Source organism: Phaseolus vulgaris, chromosome 3 (assembly GCF_000499845.2).
Source record: "Phaseolus vulgaris cultivar G19833 chromosome 3, P. vulgaris v2.0, whole genome shotgun sequence".
Lineage (NCBI taxonomy): Eukaryota > Viridiplantae > Streptophyta > Magnoliopsida > Fabales > Fabaceae > Phaseolus > Phaseolus vulgaris.
This window is the reverse complement of record NC_023757.2, coordinates 38626521-38650469: the sequence shown is the minus strand read 5'-3', so window position 1 is coordinate 38650469 and position 23949 is coordinate 38626521. Positions and strand designations below refer to the sequence as shown.

The 23949-nt window shown below is 30.9% G+C and overlaps 2 protein-coding genes across 2 annotated transcripts; one reads left to right on the top strand and one right to left on the bottom strand.

The window, feature by feature from the left end:
* The first annotated feature begins 369 nt into the window (after positions 1-369).
* On the top strand, positions 370-3819 carry LOC137807551 (thylakoid lumenal 16.5 kDa protein, chloroplastic). Its single transcript, XM_068608236.1, has 4 exons — positions 370-1251; positions 2502-2641; positions 3005-3077; positions 3385-3819. The coding sequence occupies exons 1-4, from the start codon at positions 624-626 to the stop codon at positions 3492-3494; spliced, it is 951 nt and encodes a 316-aa protein (XP_068464337.1). The 5' UTR covers positions 370-623; the 3' UTR covers positions 3495-3819.
* A 351-nt stretch (positions 3820-4170) lies between these two features.
* LOC137807550 (methyl-CpG-binding domain-containing protein 11-like) lies at positions 4171-9414 on the bottom strand. Its single transcript, XM_068608235.1, has 3 exons — positions 9218-9414; positions 8900-9071; positions 4171-5347 (listed from the first exon to the last, which is right to left on the bottom strand). The coding sequence occupies exons 2-3, from the start codon at positions 9053-9055 to the stop codon at positions 4478-4480; spliced, it is 1026 nt and encodes a 341-aa protein (XP_068464336.1). The 5' UTR covers positions 9056-9071; positions 9218-9414; the 3' UTR covers positions 4171-4477.
* Between the last annotated feature and the right edge of the window lie 14535 nt (positions 9415-23949).

Here is a 23949-nt window from a genome sequence, read left to right as displayed (position 1 = left end):
GATCAACATAAAGGTGTTGTTTAAAATGAACTAGAGAAAGAGCTTGAACAGCGTGCTACACTGTTATGCCTCGTCTTTCACTTAATCAACAAGGACAGTGCAAAGGACTGTGAAAAAGTGGTGTGATCAAGATAACATCCACAATTAGTTCCTTTAGAGCTGTCTAGGAACTCCATTATTTGGTTTAATAAGGCGCAAAAATGCAAGGAAAGTAGCTTTTATGCTCAACGACTGTTCTCAGCCCACGTAATAGAGAATCTGCTTTTTACGTGTTATCTCAGCATTGTTGATTTCAAAGGTGGTCACGATTAGCGAAGCACACTTTTGTGGGGGTTTTTAATGCTTTATCTTGAGGGCATGAAGGTCCCTGTAGAAAATATTTAACAACCAAATTACCAGGAATCAACATCTCTTGTGGAAGTTACTAACTACAATAGATGCTTGAGAATAACCAGCATAGACAAAGGACTTTCTAGAACATGCCCCAGATAAGCGTTAGTTCTTGTACGGTTCATTATTGGTTATACTTGATTTTGATGAAGCTTTAAGCTAAATCCTTTTTACAATGGTGTACTTATGGTTAAGGTAATGAGTTAATAATTGATGGGCCAAAATTTTGGAAGATGGGAAAAGGATGCATTCTAGCCAACTTTCCACAGTCAATTTCCAACCTTTCACCCACTTTGAAATTTGGAAGATACCATGCCATCATGAATGGTAGTAGATTATGGAGATACTTTTCAATGACCACAATACCCTTCAGAATCTTAAAAATGACTGGATCTGATTACAGAATCCAACAACCTTATCCTCAACAGGTTCCAACTTGCCATGCCTGCTGCATTTTCAGGCCAAAAATACAGGAAAAAATAAGGAAAAGAAAAAAAGGTAGAAAGGAAAAAATGGCATTATATTTTCTCCCAGCTGCACACCCCTTCTGTCTACCATCATCAACCTCTTTGTCATTGGCAACACAAACATATGTTTACCACCCCATCAATTGTAGTGTGAAAAGGCAATTAACACTTTGCAAAGCAGTTAATCAGCCATCAATACACCCTCCAATTCTTACCAAAAGAGGCTTATCCATCAGCTTTCTCGCCAGTTTTGTGCTTTCATTTTCTGGTGAGGGTTCTCATGCTGCAATACTTGAAGCAGATGATGACGAGGAGCTCTTGGAAAAAGTAAAGAGGGACAGGAAAAAGAGACTTGAAAGACAAGGTGTGATCAAATCCTCTACCAAAGAAACAGGTCTGTTCATGCAAAGTGACATTTTACTTTTCCCTAGATTACATTATCGGGTGAATGTGGATGCACTCTCAAAACGTGTTTCCCCAACCTGAAATTCATTTTCATGTCTCTTTCCTTTAATTGATTGACTTTATTCACTCCGGAATGCAAATAAACGTTATATTGATGAGTTTAGAGTTTGCAAACGATAGCAGTAGAGTAGTTGAGCCCAATTCTTGAGGGTGTGAATGAACAAAAATCTCTCAAAAGGGCACATATGGCGTCTTCTACTGTAAGGAGTTTTTTTAATGGAACATTAGTGTAAACAAATTTTAGAGAACCATCGAAGTTTGTAGTTGTATCTTATTTAATAAGTGTAACAATATTAACTATTACATGAGGTTCAATAACTTATTAGATGGCTTGATAACACCTCATTGTTGTAAAGCGTTTTAGACCTTGTATTAGAATTGAATTCATATTGGATTTAGTTACCTGTTTCTTTCACAAATTCACAAATATTAACTGAATCGCTTTTGTTCATAGGAACTCAGAAATTTTCAATTGAATTAATAAATTTCAACACATCCAGAGCTAGCTGTGCTGATCTATTTATTTTACCTGTCTCTTTTAAGCTGTTACCGGATGATTGTAAAATTGAAGGAAATATTACTTTCACAACTGCAAATTCAAATGCACCGGTTTACACTGTGATTTGTTCAATACAATTTTAAAATTGATCCATTTCAGTAAAATGTTTTTTTATTTTTGAGTTATAATCTAGTGCATGATTGTAAACATATCAACACTCAACGTTAAAAACCTTTATACTGTCAGTGTATTTTAATTAAATTCTTATTTTTAACCATCTGAAACGGAACTTAACTTTCCTTTTCAAAAGAAAGTTGTCTGCTCTCTGTATCTCAAGGCATGATTGTAGCTTAGCTAGTATGTATAGTGCCAGCTCAGGGAAACAGCCATAGAATTAATATTTTTAGGGACCACACTAGCTGAGCTCCTTTTTGTCCTCCCAACCATGGTAATCTCAAGAGTGTGAGACAGAACTCTTATTTCTCTTCCATGATGAACCTCTATTCATTTGTTCTTGTACTTATGTGCTCAAGTTCCATTCATGATACCAAAAACACCAGTTTTTTAGGGGCAGCATAAAAGAAAATGTTCAGGCTACCTTCTTTGCACTAAATTCTTAGATTCAGCCAGCACAATTTCCCTCAGTGACTTAGCAACTCAAAATTGAAAAATATTTGCAGGGTATCTTCAGGATCTAGTGTACAAACTGAGTGAAGTTGGTAAAGCAATTGAAAACAATGATCTACCTACAGCCGCTTCTGTCTTTGGGAGTGGCACTGATACTGATTGGGTCCAGAAAGCTAATATTGCTTTGAATAAGGTTAGTCTAGTTTCTTAAATAATTGAAGTTATTATGAACACTTTTGTATGAAATCTTCCTTTACAAAACGTGTCAGTTATTAATCAGTTGCAATGCAATCATACCATTATTATCACCATACTAGTGTGATCCTATCCGAAGTCCGTAGATAGTGTACATTGCTATGATAACATCAATCATCTATTTTCTTTGTTAATCACTTAATCTGCATTAGTTTTTCCTCCTTGTGTATCTAAACTCTCATATTATCTGCATCTGATTCTGAATTTTAACAATGGGAGATTTTTTTTAATAGAGCTTCTATATATTTATTCAAATATTCTTGATCGAGTATCTTACAGTTTCTGGGTGATCTTTTAACAGTTGAGTGCCAGTTCCGAAGAAAAGAGTGAGGTTGACACATTCAATTCCTCCATAGCTTCATTGATTTCATCAGGTACTAACTTCATACAAAACACAAAATATGTTCCTACCCCCATACCTTGTCCGCCTCTACGTCTCATGTTAATATTGCTGGATATCACCCACAAAAGAAAAATAGCCCAGGTGCAATTAGTGTGTAAATGCATCATTTAGGATGTTATTTTGGCATATACAGTTGTGCAAGTAATTTTTTTTATTCATTTATGACTTTTTATTTATTCAGGATTATGTAATTAAGAGTGAGGGTGTACTAAAAATGGTGGCTACAAGATCCCTTGACTTAAACTAACTCTTATTTCTGTTTTTTTACTTTCTGGCAGTTGCTAAGAATGATGTTGAGTCCTCCAAAATTGCCTTTGTGTCTTCCGCCAGTGCTTTTGAGAAGTGGACCTCCTTGACGGGGCTGATTGTTCAGCTTAAAGGGCTTTGATGGTAGCTACAACACATTTTATCTCATCTCAATTTGTAAAATACATTAACTTCCCGTCTGGGTCACCTAATTGGTGACTTGGTGCAGTGCAATTTCAGCTTTACCTATCACCAGTAGAAAATACCAACGTACTCATCATTCGTTGCTCAAAATATTTGGGCTTGAGTGTGAATGGTGTCGCGCAAAATTGCAATTTTGTTGTTGTCGAGAATTTAACTTGTTTTTTCTTGTTCAACAGACAGCACAAATAAAAGGCTTTCAAGTTGTTGTAGGAAGATCAAAATTAAATTGTGGTTTGGGTCAATAAAGAACCATTCTTTGATTATTATGTTATTCACACCATGTTTACTTTTACCACCCCTTGTTTGGCCACTAAAAGAGCAGAAAACATGTCAAGGGTCATGAGCAACCCTACCCATATTCAAGGCTAACTGTTGTTATTATTGCTCTTTTTTTGTTTGAAACCATATGTATTCTTGCACAAACAAGCAGAACACTTCCCCTAAATAATGTTACACAACTCACTCAATTCTATTGACGATATAAATACACCTGATGATGTGTTAGTTTAATAATATAATGAAAATATAAATAAGTAATACCTCCGGTGCAAATTGGACCGACCTTTTTCAGCTCGGACACATGGCAGTAAACATGGTAGTTACGCTATAAATCCTGAGATAACAATTTAGGAGTAAATAAAATATTTGGGTTCACGATCGTACACTATTACAGGTCCACATGACATACAAGTATCTTACAACATAACTTTACGAAGGGAACTAGAAGCTACACGTCTCTACAGTACATAGAGGATGGACATTATAGAACTACTCTATTATTGTCTATAGTTTCAATAAACAATCAGATAAATAACATCACAACAAAACTACAGTCATACTCGGACAGATCTAAAGGGGTCAGAAAGGGAGAAGAGAACCCAAGTTTATTATTCCTTATTTAGGTGATTTCACCTATCCAGTTCAGCTTCCATTCTCAGTCAACTCTGATTCAGCCTTCTTATTTATATCATGAACCTTAAAATGTGCTTCTTCATTCACTTGAGTGCCTTTGTTATGTTCCACCTTATTCACTCTTTCCAGTTCAACCTTGTTTTCATTAGTTCCATCATCTCTCTTTGTCTCCTCGAGTGGCTCTCCAACCTTTTCTTCATCATTCACTTGAGATACTTGAGTACCTTTACTACGTTCTTCCTTATTCTCTCCTTCCAGTTCAACCTTTTTCTCATCAGTTCCATCATCTTTCTTTGTCTCCTCCAGTGGCTGTTCAATCTTTTCTTCATCTTTACTCTGAACAACTTCAGAGCCCTCAACTAGTTTGTCCTCAAGTTTCTCTTTTGACGCATGCAGCTCTGCGTCAGCGGTCTTGAAATTTTCATCATCCTTAGGTTTATCAGTACTTTCTTCAGGATGAGTGGATTCTTTGCCATCTGTATCCTCTGCTCTCTTCTCATCTTGGTTTTCCTCCACAACATTTTTTTCCTGCTCTAAATCTTTCTCATCCTTAGTTTCGTCAGCTTCTTCCATTTGCACATCTTTTGTTTCATCTTTTTCTTCTTCCTGAGAAGCTTCTTTTTTCAAAGCCGGTGATTTCTTGCCACGTTTCTTTGGGGGCTCATATTCTGGGGGAGGAGTTGTCTTCGCCTTCTCACTGATTCTTGCCGATCTTCTTGGGGTCTCACCAGTGCCCCAATCAAATTCAGATACAGCTGGGCCACCAGGGTGTGCTTTCAAATACTGCTCCAGTTGCTTCCGATTATGGATCTCCTCTCCAGTTGGTGCAGTGAATGCAATCTCATTTTTCTTTGGGGTTCCATACTTTTTAGGAAAGAACTGCAAGGGAAATATGATTTATGAATAATCTTATATGCTTAAACACACAACAAATTAACAACAGTAATACATTCAACTTTAATACATACAAGGTTCTTGTTTATGTTATTGACTTCCACAAATAACATTACACTGACGTATTTGGTACAAATGCAATTAAAACACAACTTATTATTTGAATAGCAAATTAAACCCTTGACAAAACTTGATTATGTTTTCTTGTTCCCTTTATTTGAAAAAATGTTTTCACAGTTTTAAGCATATATGTGGCTATTTAAACATCAAAGGCTGTTAAAAGCTAGCAGTTTTACTGTTAAAACTTTAGGAAAAGAGTAGCATGGCACCAAATTAACCTTTTTCAGTCAGAAGGCTTTTCTTTCCCTCTTTAATTCTTCCATTCAGGCTATACCTGGGAAAAGTCAAAGTTCATGGAATGGTGTGGAGGAGACGAAAAATGTGAAGGCAAGTATCCGAGGCTCATACTGTGACCATAAACACAAAAAATGCACACATATGGACTGTATATGAACCATTTACCAATCTAAAACTGCAGTATAGAAAATAAATAGACAATATCATGCAGCAAAAGGACCCAGAGTTTATCTCGGGAGATAAGGTGACAACACCTCCTTACAAAACTTACATAAAATCCTATCTAGTTTTGTATTATATAAAGACCCTTTTGTAGTTTGTTTATTTTCAGAGTTTGTAGTGAGGTTGAGCTCTCAAGATTCCTTCTGTGCATTAGATCACCCTAAAGATATGCAATAACTTATTATATATGAAATATGTATAATAAATGCCAGTATCTCTATAATGATCTAATGGACCACAACTAGATAGCTCAAACTCTCAATTGATTCACCTTAAAAAAATTTCCATGGGGGTCACAAGTGTTCCAAAATAGTTTTCTTGAGGACTGTATATGAACCATTTACTAATCTAAAACTGCAATATAGAAAATAAATAGACAATATCATGCAGCAAAAGGACACAGAGTTTATCTCGGGACATAAGGTGACAACACCTTCTTACAAAACTTACATAAAACCGATCTAGTTTTGTATTTATATAAAGACCCTTTTGTAGTTTGTTTATTTTCAGAGTTTGTAGGGAGGTTGAGTTCTCAAGATTCCTTCTGTGCATTAGATCACCCTAAAGATATGCAATAACTTATTATATATGAAATATGTATAATAAATGCCAGTATCTCTACAATGATCTAACGGACCACAACTGGATAGCTCAAACTCTCAATTGATTCACCTTAGAAAAATTTCCATGGGGGTCACAAGTGTTCCAAAATAGTTTTCATTTGGTGATTGCTTAGATTTTGTAAAGGTTTTGATGTTTTGTAAACCTCGGGAAATAAGTGCATACTTCAACAAATATGATAAAGTATGTTACATGGTGGGTTACTCCGATGTAAGGGATAGAAAAAAAGAAAATGTTTCATCTCTATTTCCATCCTCAAAACCAAACGACTCAAATAAGAAAGTAATAGAAAATGAATGTAAACAACTAAAAAGAGTATTAATAAAATGATTTTTCATGCTCATTGAAAGTTTCACCTGCAAAAGTAACATGAAATGTTTCATGTAGATTGCCAGGCATCATTCTAGCATCTCATAAATAACGTATTCAGTATAAAAAAACAGTAGAATTTATCCAAGGAAATAAGCAGCTTAAAAAGTCACAAGGAAGAATAACAAACAGCTCAAAAAGTTGCTGATTAAGCTGATTTTGTTGCAAATAATACATTAACACAGAAGTTGCACTATTTGCGTAAAGCTATATGATCCCTTTCTTACCACAAGCGTTGAAATGCCCAAAGCCCAGCAAAGAACCACATCAAATAAGTACTAAATTACCATTAAGTTTGGGACAGTTTTAGCTGAACACCTAAAAACTAAACAGGACGGGGGAAATTGAGAATTGAACAAGAAACTGTTCTGGGATCTCAAACACTAAATTATTCGAGATTTGTTTATAATTTCAGCAACTCATTTTTTCACCTACTTTAGGGGAACGGGGAGGACTGTTTGTTAAGAACTTGGCAGGTGATCCTGATTTCTGATACAAGAGTAAAACTATTCAATATTCGTGTTTCCTGAAGAATGGCCACGTGTAAAAGGTATCTTGTCAAATGGAGAATGATAACTTTACTCACAATCCTGGAGTCCAACCTCATCTACTGTGACATACAAAACCAAATATTTTCAGTTTAACAAAATTATGCAATTTATTAAAAGAACCACAGTCAGCAAAAATTATGGTAAAGGAAAACCAGAGAATATGGTCATTATCACAGGCTAACCGAACCCTCTAATAGCATTAGGACAAAATTCTGAGAATGAGAAATTATGTTGGGCTCAAACATGAAATAACTGAAGATATTTTATGATTTCTGCCACTTCTCTTTTCTCACTACTTTAGTTTTGGGGAACCAGGAGGGTATTAAATTAAGCAGTGAAAGTTGATTAAGATACAAGAATAAAACAAGCATGATTTCCCATGAAAAAATATTTATAAAAGAATCTTGGAAAATGTAGATTGATGTCTTTATTCACCAGTAATCCAACTTAACCCAGTTTTCCTGTAGTTTTAAAAAGAAAATAGTAGAAGTTCATCTATGATTGTGAAAAAAAAAATGTTATTTGGTAAACGCTGCACATACTAATACTACCACAGAATAAATCAAATAAAAACAACCAAGTGAACCGACAATAAAGCAACACACGATATCATATTAGAACAAATGGAGCCGCCAATAAACAATAAGTCAATCTTCATGGAGTTTCCATGCCCAAATGTATAAGAAAAAATCAATAATATACAAACACTAAGAACAGGAACAATGAAGTACAATAGCATGATACCCATCATATCAAATCTAAAACAAAAGCCAAGAAACAAAGAAAATTCCAGAAAGTAAGGCTCAACATATTTGCACAAAATGGCAGTGTTACATGTGCAGCAAACTTCTTCGGTCACAATTATTGGCTAGAAAAGCGGAAACTTTCTCGTAACTACAAAATAAATAAATTTTTTTTTTTACAATAAATAAATAAAATCTTTACTGCAGGCAAACTGCAAAAATGAATGCAACCCCTTGCAGAAACCACAAAACTTCACAAATGCAACGAGATAAACATGTCAAAGGAATATTGCAAGACATACAGTTCAAACCTATCAAAATCCTTTTCCTTACACGGAAACAAAGAACACATCTAGAAAACCCTAACAGGCGACTCAACACTCAGCAGAGAGACAATTTTCCGAATTCAGAAGATAAAAAGCCCAAACCTTTGCAGCGAATTTCTTAGCATAAGTAATCAGCGCGACACAAATCGTAAGCAATAAGAAAATGCGAAAAGAGAAAATAAAAGCCCTAGGTTGGGGTACCATCTAGCAGAACGCAAAACAAATCACAAAAACAAACGAAACCCACAGAAATTCGAGCAAAAACAAACAAAAGGCACGGGATAACACGAATTCCCAAAAAAATGAATAGTCAACGAAGAAGGAAGAACAAGGAATCAGAAGTGAAACCTTCTTCTTCCAACCAGATGGAGCAGGAAGTTCCAACGACAGAGGTTCTTCCCCTGAAGCCGCATCCACACCTGCATCCGCACCTGCACCCGCACCAACATCAACAGCAGCACCAGCACCAGCAGCACCAACCTCTTTCTCCACTGAACTCGCCATTCTCACCAAACAATTCCTAACAAAAAAAAAATCAGAAAATTGAGGAGGAGGCACTGTGCCAAAATTGGAAAAGTAAAATAGAATTTGTAATTTGCGAGCGTTGGATAATTTAAAAAATAATTGAAGAAAATGAGGAAACGCGAGAGGGAGCGGAGAAAATACTTGGACTTTGTTTTGTTCTGATTTCGGTTGTGTTTTGGAGTCGAATTGGGTCCTTTTGTTGTGTGTCTAAGAGAGAGAGAGTTGAATTAGGAGGTGGGGAAAGAAAGGGAGAAAAGGGGTTGAATTTATTTTTATATCTTTAATATTTAATGATTAATTATTACAAAAATTAAAATTAAAATTAAAATTTAGCAGAGAAGAGACACGTGGGAGAATGGCTCAAAAATATGGTTTCTCATTCTCTCACAGAAAGAGAGCTTGTGAGTGGATATTTGTGTTGGGTACTTCCAACCGTCACAGCCTTCTTTCCTTCTGCCACCTGTCCCACGAATCCTCCTTTTAAGATTTCTTCATTTATTATTATCTCGGCTTTCAATCTATCTTGTTCAACTATTTTAGTTTAGACACGTCTTTTATCCCTTTTTATTAATGCCATTTTTTAAAAATCCCGCGCTCAACTATAAACAATTTATGCTTCAAGGTTCTTCCCTAGTTCAATTGGGTGAAACCAATATTAATCATATTAATATAATAATCAAATAATATTAAAAATATATTGTGGTCTTAAAAAATCAAACCATAATTTGTTTGTACTTTGTGGTATTTCTTCTATCTCTTTTGAATATTTCTTTGTCTGATAAAGAAAATAATTGGACACTAAAGTCAAAATACTTCCTTTAATTAACTAGTAGGATATTTCCATTTTCAATTCGTTAAAGAAGTTGTATCATTAAGTTTCAGCATTTTGAGCAATTAATGACATGTAAAGACAAATTACTTGTTTCATTCGAATATATATACTTTATATATATTAGCATTAGTGTTTGGAGTCCGAAAAAAAAATCATCACGCTTATTAGCAATGAAACGAAAATAAATAGAAAGGGTTGTATACACAATGGAAAGTCATAAAAGTAATCACTTGCAATAAGTTGCAAAATGTGCCAAACCAAAAACCCTAATATTGTATGTTCAAAAAAGATAGTGTAAATATAGACTTCATTAAGAACGGGAAGAAGAAGTTTGAGAGAGAGAAGAGATGAGCAAAAGGTTTTATTAATCAGAAAATGAAAAATACAGTGTTTAGACATTACAAAGAATGAGAATATATAAATAGTAGTAAAAGCCCAAACCAAAAAAAACCCAAAACAAATAACAAAATAATAGAAATACAGTAACAAAATTATATTTAACATCTTCCCTCAAGTTGTGAATAAATTCATTCTCAACTTGGAATATAAGGTCTTGAACATTTTATGTGAAATAGACTTTGTAAAATAATCAACCGTTTGCATGGAAGAGAAGATAGGGAGCAACTTGATCAGTCATTGAGAACATGCTCAGGTGCCTGAGAATGAATGTTGGTTGGTGCATATACAAAGTGACTAAGGTGGTTAACATCATAAGCAATATTTGGACGTGTATTGGCAAGATAAATGAGGTGTCCTACCAATCTTCTATATGAGGAAGCTTCTTCTTCATTAAATTTTACACAACTACGCGCATAAATAATCTCAATATCATTTCTCTCCTAGTATGACAGGGTTAACTTATATATTAGGTCAAGTTAGTTATCTTTCAAACAACTTACCTCATTTATATGAACCTCCTTCGACTCTCACCACCTAAATAACTTCATGTATATGATTTCATTATCTCTTGAGAGTTAGGATATCTCATTTTAGACAAATCCCTAGTCAATGCGCATCCTAAACAATCTTAACATGGTATTTTCTTTCCTGAAAAATATTATGTCTTGATTTCATATTATGAATCTCACAAGATCAAACATCAAACAATCAAATCATACCAAATTTTAGAATTTCCAAAACACATAACAATTCATTTACTAATCATATAAATGTATAATTAAAGAAATTTTCAATTAAATATAGATGAAATAAAAGTTTACATAATTTATAAGTAAAACTATAGAGAAATAAATAAACCAACCTTTTAAAAGCAAATATAAAACTTTCAGTTTTCATTTTTTTACAGAGAGTCCGCTTGAGCGGGAATTTGCTTGCTTGAGCGAGAATGAGTCTCGCTCAAGCGAGAAGCGAGATTCCACCCGAGAGCACCCAAAATTTCATCCTAGGTCTCGCTTGAGCGAGATTCCTTCTCGCTTGATCAAGAATGAACCCGAGAGCACCCTATCTTTCCCTTTTATTCTGGCTTGAGCGAGATATGCATAAAAGTTCTACATAAAGTTGTTTAAATTCTAAACCAGCATTTCATTCAATTCATAAATTTATAAAATCTACACATTACACTTAACTTGATTTAACAAACTATTCAAATGCATTCATTAACTCATTCAATTCCAAACTCATATACATTCTACAACATCTACTATATCTACAATTTCACATTTTAATTTCAATCAATTTTTAATATACTCAAAACAAGAAATCTTGCAAATAAAAAATTCGAAACTGGTGAACCACGTCACCCCCACATCCAGATCTTCTAGTCAAGGGTTCTATTGATAATTTAAATTAGCTTCCCTTACCTGAACTTAAGCAGATACTCACTAAGAGCTCCAAATCTACCAAAAACTTAAAGGTCACTTAACCTGCACCAAAGAGTCTTGATCACAAATCTAACCATACTACTAGGATTCTGAGCTAATAGAGACTACTTCTGAAGATACAAACATCACATGCAAGATTAATTAAAGGGAAACCTAACTAGATCAAAACTAACTCAAAGGAAAAGGAGCCAAGAATGAACTTACTCTATCTAAGATTTTGATCGGGCAATCTTGTACATTTCACTGCTAAGAGTCCAAGGGCGGACTTCGATCGTCAAATTGCTAAGAATCTTAGAGAGAAGACAGAGAAAAGGAAAAATAAGTTTTTAGAGAGATGATGATTCTTTTAAAATGAAACCTGAATAGCTGAATTTCTATTTATATACTCTTTTAACTTCAATAATAAAATATTCAAGTGTCATTTTAATTATATCAATTCTACTCTAAACCTATTTTTTCTCGGTTCTTATAGCAAGAGCAACTGATTCATCCTTCATTGCCTTAACCCAAAGAGGATTCTGAACGACAACCTCATAAATTTGAGTCTCGTCATGAGAAAAAGTATACATTATGGTATTATTGTAAATTTATTTTTTATTATTTATTATTGTAATTTTTTTATTTTTTTATTTTTTAAAGAAAAGACAAATATTTTAGTTTGAATTGAACCAATACCTCAATGAATCAAATCATCTACTCACTCAAGTAGTTTGAGCAAGTGACTCTCATTTAAACCAGTCTTATGACACATTTCAAATGAGTAATAATTTTGTCATTAGTATTCTTGTTTGTCTTAGGAGTCACTTTCTAAGTTAATCATGAAGAAAAAAAATCCAATTCAAAATATTATAAACTTAGGGGGTGACAATCTTGTACCTACAACATTGTACACCCTTGAGTATAATCCCCAAGACCTAAACACTACAATACACTTTTAGTATTTAATATTTCTTTTAGTGTTGGCATAAGTGTGAAACTATGAGTGACCAAATACCTTAGTGTTAGATGTTGATGTAATTGTCTGATTCATCTAATTTATTCCCTTATTTTTGACAATATTGGTTATTCATTTTATTGTTTTTACTTTATTCTTGATATTTTTCTAACTTGATAAACAAAATCATGAATTCATTACTTTAATTACGATTGAGAAACCTTTTTGTAAATTATAATCTTGATAGAAAAACTCTCGTGCAATCTATCACTAAGATTAAGGGTAGAAACTATCAATCAAATTTTTATTAAGTCTCCAACTTTAATTATAGTTGCTTAAAAACAATTACCAATAAATGATGATCTTTCTTAAATAATATAGGTATTTTCTTAATGATAAATTGAGTTTAAATCAAATTTGTAGATTGTTAGGATCTTCCTTAAGTAACATAGATATTTTATCAATGAAATTTTTTGAGTTTAAATTCAATTTATAGATTGTTTAATTAAATGTGTAATTAAAATTGGTGGAATGGAGAAAAGTGTGTTGCATGGTAAGATAGTAAATTCAACCTCCAACATATCTTCAATACATTTACATGTATGGATGTCTTGTGATTCTTATTTTAATTCACTTTGCTTATTATTTTCTCTATTATTCTAAAACCCTAATTCCTTATTTGATCTTTACTTTTATTTTTCCTTTAAAATATTGTCTTTTGTTTAAAAATAATAAAATCCTATAATTCACTTTCTTTTTATTGAAAAATTATATATAGTCTATATAGATATGATACTTGCGATAATTTGGTATGTTTGCCAAACAATTGTCACTTAATAATGTCTTGTTGTTGCACTTTCTAATAGCTTCTTATCATGACATGTATTGACAACTGATATTTGTATGAATGAATATTATCTCAACTAAGAATAATTGTAGTTGCATGTTAAAAGGATGATTATTGCATGTTCGTGTGTTGATGACTTGATAGCCTCTTTGTTTGTTTAGAAAAAGTACTCAATATTTGTAGTCAATTAACTTCGTCTCAAGTCATATATTGAATTGATTATATCTTACAAATTTGTTATTCTCTATCATCAAATACCCAATTCAACCACTTATACCTCATATATTTGAATTGCTTTGTCATGGTTTCGAGATAAACTCTTTTGTTTGAATATTCAAATGTTCTTTCAAACATCCAAAATATATTTCTTCATACAAAAATAGTCATCCATAAATGATACAACTTATTTTCTATTTATATTATTTTGTTTGAGAGTTATTCTCCACCTTTTCAAACCTTCTTTCAAATTTCAAACATAGTTTGCTCCAATTTTTTGGATGTATGTTTTTCAAATCTTATACTTTTTAAAGTATCTTTGTGTTGACTTGTCTTTACTCATATTGTTTTTGAACATTTATCTTGAGCTGAGAATCTTCAAACATTATTTCATGTTATGCAACTTTGAACATCATTTATTGAATATGATATCTTGAATTAGTTTTTTTTAAAAGTATTATGTTCTTTTATGATGTAGTATTGTATGATGTATTCACTTCACTTTAAAACTCTTCTCGATTGTTAATCTTTTGAACTTGTCAATAACTATGTTGTTTTTTAACTACATGTCTCTTTGTATTATTTTCACATTTCACTCAACCAAGACATATTCAAACTTTACTTTGAATGCTAAAATTTAGAACAACTTTTGCGATATGATAATTTGAACTATTTTATTAATTGTTTAAGTATTTGAAATATGTTTAAATACCTTCATTAATTATTGTAATTATGTCTCATTCATTTTCCAAATCAACCTTAACCATCATAATTTCAATTTTTTTTATATAATTTGTGTATTTTTTATGTGATAAATTCATGTACTTATAAAGACGTCCTCAATACAAATTAATCACCCGTTAACTAACCTACTTAAAGTAAATATTTTCTTGATCAAGTCCTCCTAATTATGAACAACAACTTCACTCATTTTTTTGTGACATTTATAAACTTTTAAAGATTAAATATATTTTTCTTTTGTCTCATAATAATTGCATTTCTTTAATTATCAAATTATTTAGTAAACCATTGGAAAAAGTTGCACCCTACCAATTCTTTAAGGTTATTGTGTTTTTAGACAAAACACAATGCAAAACAAATATTTTTAGACAAAACACAATGCAAAACAAATAAAGGTTACTCATCCAACTAACCTTTCCAAAACATAACATAATACATAAAACAAAACAAAAATAACAAAACATAATCACTAATTTGTAACCTTGTAGTTAGAACAATCTCAAAATTATTTCTCTTTCATCATTAACTTATTCAGTGAACCACTGAAAAAAGTTACACCCTATCATGTTCACTTTATTTTTTAAACAAAACATATGACAAAATGAACAGATGTTCACATCCAACTAACCTTGACAAAATATATCATAATATACAAAATAATGAAAATTTTATAAAACAAAAATCACTTCACTTTAATCTTATAGTTAGAACAACCACAAAATTATTTTGTTAAAACCTTAGCACTTGTTACAAATTATGCACAATGTCAAATAAGAACAACATCCCCAACTCCTAATCCCACGAGCATGAAAGCAAATAGACTCTCATTACAGTCTTGAAACGTTATTTATTATAGAATTTTGATGGCAGTTGCATGAAGAAGATGAATACCATTGAGACATTGATTTCACACATTAACACGAGGATGATAAATGAAAAATTGGAATGGAGAAGAGGTTAACCTTATATCTACTTGAAAAGTAGGACTACACCAATGAAAACATAAAATTTATTATCAACTACCATGTCATCAAGTTAATATACCATATCGCCATCAATGCTATTAACACCAATTTAATATAAGAAACTACATTACTTGTTGAAGAACCTATATCGTCTATAAATATGATCAAATTAATATATATATATATATATATCACTTTACTAAGTCAATTTGTAAGATTAAGTTTGACTTAAAAATCACTTTTTAAGATGATATCAAAGTTTATCTTAACAAGGTTGAAATAAGATCCACCGTCATCTTTTACCTCTCCATATTTGTGTCACATGCAATCAAACATTATTTTAATATATTATTAGATATGTCTTTCAATATAAGAAAATATTTAAAATCTCATATATAACTAAAGATATAATTAAATTACAGTAATGTGCAAATCTTAGTTTACTGAATTGATTTTGTGAGATTAAATTAATTTAAAATTTACTTTCTTAAATAATATTAGAATATATTCTAACAAAAATGTTTTGTCACATTGAATTAAACTTAAATTTTATTTTTATAAAATATTTTTAAATAAAATCAGTTCACGTTGAAACATTTTAAAAACTGGAACTAAATTAAAAAAAATTAATAAAAAAAGACTATTCAACCTTTTTCCAAATAAACAAAAGAAAAATAAAAGAAAGTGTGAAATTGTTTATTTTTGCGTGTGTTTGTATGGGCAAAACGATATTCAAATGACCCGCTTGATAGTATTGATATATTTTATTGCTAACTTTCTCGAGGCAGGCAAAGGTATAAAGTCGATCGCAGAAAAAATAATTAAATAAAAGTGGCTTCTAATAAGACAAATATGTTATCTACACATCTGAATCAATATATATGATATATCTGAAGATAACAATTTTAATAACGAGGTCATCGGTGACTTTCGAAGTCATATGATATGCACATTTTCCCAATTTGGGCATTTTTATATGCTACGAATTTGACAATGTGTGATAATATAATATACGTGATCATTGAATGATGAATAAATGAACATAATATAACTATGATGCTTAAATAGTTATGTCATATAATGTAATGATTTTGTGTACTTTCATTAACATGTTGTTTGGAACGCATGGATTAAGGAGGATTGATTCAGTTGACAAAGATTCAGATAAATTGAAATAAAAAATGAAAAATTGAGTCAATTTTAAAATTAGTTGGATTGATGAAATTGCAAACGAGTTAAATAAAATAATTTTGTCACTTGTTTGATTAGATTAAAAAGAAAAAAAAATATAAGAAAAGATATGGAGAAGACTATAGAGTAGAAGTGATTAACGCAAAAAATAATCGATAGGGGTAATAAAAAAACGTAAAAATTCTTTACTTAATAATTTTATATAAAAAAATTTGATATTTAAATATAATAAAAGTATGTTAACTACGTATTTATTTTAACTAAAAATGAACGTGAAAACAAAACAAAATAATTTGGTTTCTCTTTGAGAAAGTTGCCAAATGGAATAGTGTTCAAATTTGATGAAGAGATTCCACAAACTCAATTCTTAGTTTTCAACGATTTGATTGTCAATTAAATTTCTGGAACGGGAAAAATGTTGTTCATAGAACATTTAAAAGGTTTTGAAGTGAACTATGTGTACAATGTCTAATTTCATACTTCAAAGGTTTATTACCTATTTTGAAAAGTGTAAAAACATATTGGTATATAAATATTAAAAGATAATAAAATTATGCAACATAAGACTTACCTTTTAAAAAAAAAAAACATGTAAAACACAACAAAAATGTCTGGTCTTACGCGTAGGTGAAGTGTGAGATTTGCGTTGAAGGGTAAGAATTGTGTTGGGTCTTTTATTTTTTTCCTTTCTGAAAGAAATTTGGTTTTTGCTAGTGTCCATTAATTTGGTCCGATCTAACGATTTCAAAAATAAAATGACTTTGCACTTGTTGTTTTGTTTACAGTTTTTCTGTACGTGGTTCAGGACTTTGGTTTTCCTCTTCCAAAAAACGAGTTTGGTTTTCAAATTATGTTAAAATGATACCAAATTCTGAAGTTAATAATATATATTATTTTTAATATATTCATTTTCTGGTTTGATAATTCTAATTTTAACTTTTGTTACCTAACAACATTGTTTGAAAACCAAACTCTCAAGCAATGTATAAATCCAAATCCAACTAGTATATTACAACCAGTCCTTGAACCTGTTCAACTAAACTAAATCAGTTATGTGTTTATTGAGCTGAGTTATTGAATTGAATTAATTTTCATTTAGACTCAATTATAATTTAATTATGTAAAAAAGTTTCTGAATTTCAAACTTATTGAATTCAATCTAACCCAATTATAATACATAATAATTTTATTATATAAATAAATAATTTAATAAGTAATCCTATGAACATTATGAGCATACCGCATAAATATTCACACCTTGCATATTTTTTTAGACCATATTCCGTGAGTAATGAAATATATTTATGATTAATTTTTTGATATCGCAATATTTCAAGAATTATTATTTATGTTGTTTTATAGAAATTAAAAACAAGATTTTGGAGATCTTTTTAAATAGTTAAAGATATAATAATATTTTTTAATTATTTAACCTGGTGATTTAAATTATAAATGAATTGATAAGTAAAAGAATAAACTTTAATTGGGTCGACTTGCTAGTAAATCCCAAAGTTACATATGAATGTAATCAATTAAGACCAAATTAATAAGCACATCAACCAAAAACCAAGGCCCAAAGAAATTCCATAAAAAGAGAAAGAAAGGCCCAAAGACAAATCTTATACAGCTTCAATCAACAACGAATATGATGGAGAAAGGGTGCACGATGATTTGGTTGGTCTCTCACAATTTCCCTACCAGAAGATAGGTCAAGTCTTTCCTTTGCTGCAATGCAACACACTTATGATATATCAAAAGGTGACAACCTATTTTGGTTGAGAGACTAATGATTTTGAAGTTATTTTTACAGAAGACCATGAATTTGTTTAAATGTTGACGATCCCACAAGAGATATTATAAGTACATGAATTCATTATAAAATAGAAGAAAGATGACCAAAAGAAAATAAAAATAAAAATATGAGAATGAATATTTTATTTATTTTTCAATTGAAATCAAAATAAATTGTCTGAATATATACCATCAATACACTTATTCTAGATTTAGTTAAAAAGTATACTTATTCTAGATCTAACTAAAAGATAATGAAAAACAAATAGTCAATCAATAAATACTAAAATCAGAAAAGACAAAATAAAGATTCTCTATAAAGAGAAACAATTAAAAATTAGAAAAAACACAATTAATATTAATATATTTTTTATAACTATTTTTATCCCGACTTAATTATAACTCCTCTTTAAATAAATAATTAATTATAAATGAATCTTTTAAACTAAGAAAAAAAGCGACATAACAGATAATTTATATCTTAAAATATTTCTCATTTTCTATTCACTTAGTTATTATATTGGACATCATACTTATAAGATATTTTATATCTTGAAATATCTTTTAATTAATCTTTAATTCTAAACTAAATGTAATATTTACTCATTCTTTTTAATTAATTCAAGAAGTAGTTATCATCCTATTTCAAGAATTGGTGATACTTCAATTCCCTCTCTTAAACTCAACTTTTAATTTTAACAATTTTGATGTGCATTGAGCGTGGACTCAACATAAAAAGTGTTTTTTAAAGAATCACTAATTCCACTTTTATTTTAAAACCCTTATAGTTGTTAATCGTTTATTTTTGTTCATAGGTTTAAGTTTGTTGCTGCATCCACTCTGAATGTTGTGGTCGTCGTCACCCATCTGCATCGCTCTCACTATCAGTGTCACCTACATGGTGTCCCGCACCACGTTTTGGTAGTCAGACCCCGTGCCCAGTCATAACCGCCCCCACACCCCATTCTATCGTGCTGTGCTGCCCAGATCGGCAATGTTGCGAGTTCCCTTTTGCTGCCCGTTATTGTTAACAAGTATTAAGAAATAAACTTTAAACTTAACTCAACTCCATAAAACTAATATATGAGATGAGATTTACACTCACTTATATACAATGAATTATCTTTTATCTTTAGTCGATGTGAGATCTCCAACACCAAAATTAAATTTATATTTTCTCATTTATCTTATGATATATATATATATATATTACATTCAATAGCTAGATTGTTTTTTAATCTTATAATTCATATGAACAAATACTTTTGTGTCCTATTTTTTTTGAATTTTAGGTTCTTTCTACATGCAAATAAAATAAGTGTGTTTCAGATTTTAAGTTCCTAACTGCCACTCCGTTCTTCACCTTGAACTTTTAACTAGGCATGTTGCTCATCTTTGTTCAGTGCTTACTGGCTTAATTTCTATCTGCAGGTTGTAGATACACTAAAGGAAGAAAGAAAGAGGTATTGTTTGTACAAAAATGTGGTCTTGTGTGTTACAATTTTTTTGAAAATTGGGGTCCTGCTTCAGTAACAGGTTTGGTTTTTTGACATGAATATATGTAGAAAAGGTTAATTATGCGGGGAAGGAGTTGACTAGGCCCATATTTTTTTTCAGAAAGACGTTAAAATGTTCTATTTATTTTAATTTATTTTTTATTGATAAAAAATAAATGTTACTTATTTATTTCTATAAGAAAATGAGTTTTAAAATTCAATTCAACTCATGTTGGTTGCAAAACTAATTTCAACTAGTTTTATAAGCAAATTTCCAGTTTTCGAGTACACATCAAATTTGTTATAATAGCTTAAAAGACCACTTTAAATGATTATTTTTATCAATGCAATTAAGTTTACGACCTCTCCTTTTCAAATGACCAAACTTTGCCCATAATACACATATCAAACACACTATAAACTCACATAATCACATATAAAGCAAGGACAAACAAATTTTTCATTATCAATACAGGCACAACTATAACCAACACTATGGAACTAAATACACATGACAAAAATATCATAACCTAAACCAAATAATAATTCCAATTAGAAAAGGCATTCACTTTTAGAATGTATGAACTAAAAAGGGGTTGGAGAAGTCTGAAAGATCAGAGGGCCAGAACAACAAAGCCTCTTTGTGGTGGAGAGATTTGAAGGAGATTTGGATGGGGAGGGAAGTTTGAAGACTCTTATAATTGGGGGGTTGGAAAAGGGAGAAATATTTTGTTCTGGGAAGATGACTGGGTAGGATCTCGAGTCTTGAAAAATAGATTCCCGATGATGTTTTCTCCTTTTGACAATAAGGAGACAAAGTTAAGCAACTGCAGAGTTTGGGTCAAAATGTTTGGCAGTGAAACTTAACTTGGAGAAGATGACTTTTTTGCTTGGGAAGAGTCTTAGGTATGTGAGTTGTTTGAGGTGGTATCCTGTAAGAGTCTTGCCTTGGAGACTGATGACATATGAGTTGGAAGGGTTGTGAGTCTGCAAAGTTTTCTGTAAGTCTGCTTACGATTTATTAAGGGGAGAGGAAGTAGAGAATTGTTTGAGGATGTACAACTATTTCTAGAGGATTAAGGCTCTTCCTTCAACTCATTTTACTACCTGGAGGGTGATTGAAAACAAGATTGCTACCAAGGTCAACCTGGAGAGACGAGGGGTACAGGTTGAGAGCAATCTTTGTTGTTTGTGTAAAGTGTTAGAAGAGTCGACAAGTCATTTGTTCTTTGGTTGCATAGTTGTTTGGCTAGCTTGAAATCTTTGTTATGCTTAGTTAGGAGTGAGTTTAGTAATTCTTTTCTCTCCTGGGTCACACTTCGGACAGTTTAAAATTCTTGAATGTGACCACTTCAGTTAATCTTATTTTGGGTAATGTTTGGATTTTGTTGGTAAGCGAGATTTGGAAGCATAAAAATAATTGTTTATTCAACAGAGGAGTGATAGACTATTCTGAAGTTTTCTCCTTGACATAGATTAAGGTTTAATCTTGGATATCGTCAAACGTACATTCAACGAATTTCTCGTTCTCTGATTGGTGCCTAAAAGTACCCAATTAATAATTGATGATAGGGTGATAAAGTTAGTCTTTAAATTTTATGTCGTATTTTAACTAGTTGTGACAGAATAATTTTTTTTTTAAGTATATGTCTCTTTTATTTTGTGATAGAGTTATACTATCCCTAAAATGAATCACATTTATTATATATTTTTTTTCTAATAAAAACAAATAAACTAAAAAAAACTCACCTTTAAGGCATCTAGAACAAATGGTTTAAGCTCCATGCTAGAGGCTTATAAACCAATCACGACACTAGCACGGTAGGAAAATTATTAAATTTTAATTAATTTAAAAGTAAAAAATAATTATTTATTAAATTAATTATGTTAAATACTATTTTATAAATTAAAAAATTATTAATATTAAAAATAACTTTTACTATTAATAAAAATTTATAACATAATTTTAAATCGATATTTAATATTATACTGATTTAAAATCTAAAATAATTTAGAACAAAAATATTAAATATTAATTTAAAAACTATTTTATAATTTTTTATTAATAATAAAAATTATTATTAATCTTTTAATTAATAAAATAATATCTAATATAGTTAATATAATCATTAATTTTTTAAATTAATTGATACTTAATTTCTTTTTGTAATACAAGTACTTCACTCCTAACTGCTACATGTTGTGTATGATCAATCTTCTCAAAAGTATCAGTGAAACTTCCACTAACTTACTGTTAACTATAGCTTTGGTTAATTGACACATCTCATATTACAAATATTTTCTTACTTCAATTAAACAGGTATACACTCCTTTATATTTAATATATATTAATTTACTTTTGAATCAACTAAACTGACACAATATTATTATTATTTAAATTTAAAAATAATATTCATGTCTATTTAATATTTATATTGACAAATACAAATACAAATGATTATTTATATTATATTAACGTTAATTTAATTTGCATAAAAATTTTAAAACTTTAATTTTAACTGTAATTGTTTTAGTGTGAGTAGGTTAAACTATTTGAAACTAGATAACTATGTTCTAACATCTACTCTTCATCATTCCTATAGTAGCATTTTACATTATATCTTTTTATCTCATTAAATACTATTTAAATTTTAGTCTATCATAATTTAATTTCTAAAAAACTTAACATACTATTTTAAATCAATAAACATAAAAAGATGTGTTGTTCTACTCAGACAATTTCCTTACTTTGTTCCCTTACCCTTTCTATCTGATTAATGTACATTTTAAAGTATGAGCACCTTGGCATAAGTATGGTGGGGTGAAGGGGTGAGGGAAGTTTGACAAATTTAAGGATGCTCAACTTGTGGTTGGCACAGATCTTAATATTAAACATGTCATTCTCAAATGAAGTACCCTTGCAGACATGAACTTATGAACGCAGCTATAGTTGTACCCAGGCAACATACATCAACTAGTGCAGCATCTTTCACAGACAAAACTCTCCATATGCGCGCTCTTGTCTCTCCCTATTTACTATATTCAATTTTCAAACTGCACAGACGCGTTTTTTTTTTTTTTTCTTTCTTTTGGAGTTCACACTACACAGTTTAAAATTGCATGCACTATTGATACACAATACTAGGTAGCTACTAGATGAACATGCATTATTTATGTCCGAAAGCATGCAAGGGAAAACCACGCCCGTGATTGTAGAACGCGCTTCACAGTTCATATGATGAGACTAAGAAGGATGGATTGGCATGCCATTTGTTGCATTTTGCATGTTTAATTCCGTGTTGGAAAAGAAGAATGCGTGTTTCTTATGGATTTTCTGAAAACACTAATATATGTTTTTATTTGTCTTTTTTATAGACAATATCTATATGTATGTGTTTGTGATTTGTTGTTAAGTTCTTGTACAAGTTGGATGAATCATTCCTGGTCATCGTGATGTTGAAGTAATTCCAAATGCATCAACTCCCAAGTAGTCCATCCTTGAAGCGTTTGTAAAAGAAATCACTTTTTGAAAGGTCATAGTTTCAGGAATGCTATTCCTTCTAGCTTGATTCCTCCTGCTGCAATTTATCTAAGTGTCCATAAAGATTCCAAAGCAATCATAATGTGGCTTTGTTTGCCATATTGGTGCTTTATTTAGGTACTTTTATGATATACAAGAAACCTAACTAGTAACTAGCTAGGAGACACAGATAAATTGATATGAAATCCCACTAATTATAGGTTGAAGTTAATCAAAAGAGAAGAGTTAACTACTATTATTTTTATTGTTAGGCATGATAATATATCTGATACCTATGTCTAATCAATAACTTGTATCTTATCAGTGAGACATCCATATAAATTTCAAAAAAACGTGTTATACAAAGTGTTTCAAAACATGTTACCACTTTCACTAAATTGATCTAAAAAAATGTTACTACAATTTTTGTTTGTCAAACTTTTTCTGCTATAAGTCCTAATGTTTTTTACATTTCCAAATGAGTGGAAAATTCAGTCAT

Coding starts and splice junctions, on each gene's coding strand:
- LOC137807551 (XM_068608236.1), top strand. CDS start 624: ATGGGAAAAGGATGCATTCTAGCCAACTTTCCACAGTCAATTTCCAAC. Junction 1,252..2,501: donor ATCCTCTACCAAAGAAACAG/GTCTGTTCATGC, acceptor AAATATTTGCAG/GGTATCTTCAGGATCTAGTG. Junction 2,642..3,004: donor CTAATATTGCTTTGAATAAG/GTTAGTCTAGTT, acceptor ATCTTTTAACAG/TTGAGTGCCAGTTCCGAAGA.
- LOC137807550 (XM_068608235.1), bottom strand. CDS start 9,055: ATGGCGAGTTCAGTGGAGAAAGAGGTTGGTGCTGCTGGTGCTGGTGCT. Junction 5,348..8,899: donor CATCTGGTTGGAAGAAGAAG/GTTTCACTTCTG, acceptor TTTCCCTTGCAG/TTCTTTCCTAAAAAGTATGG.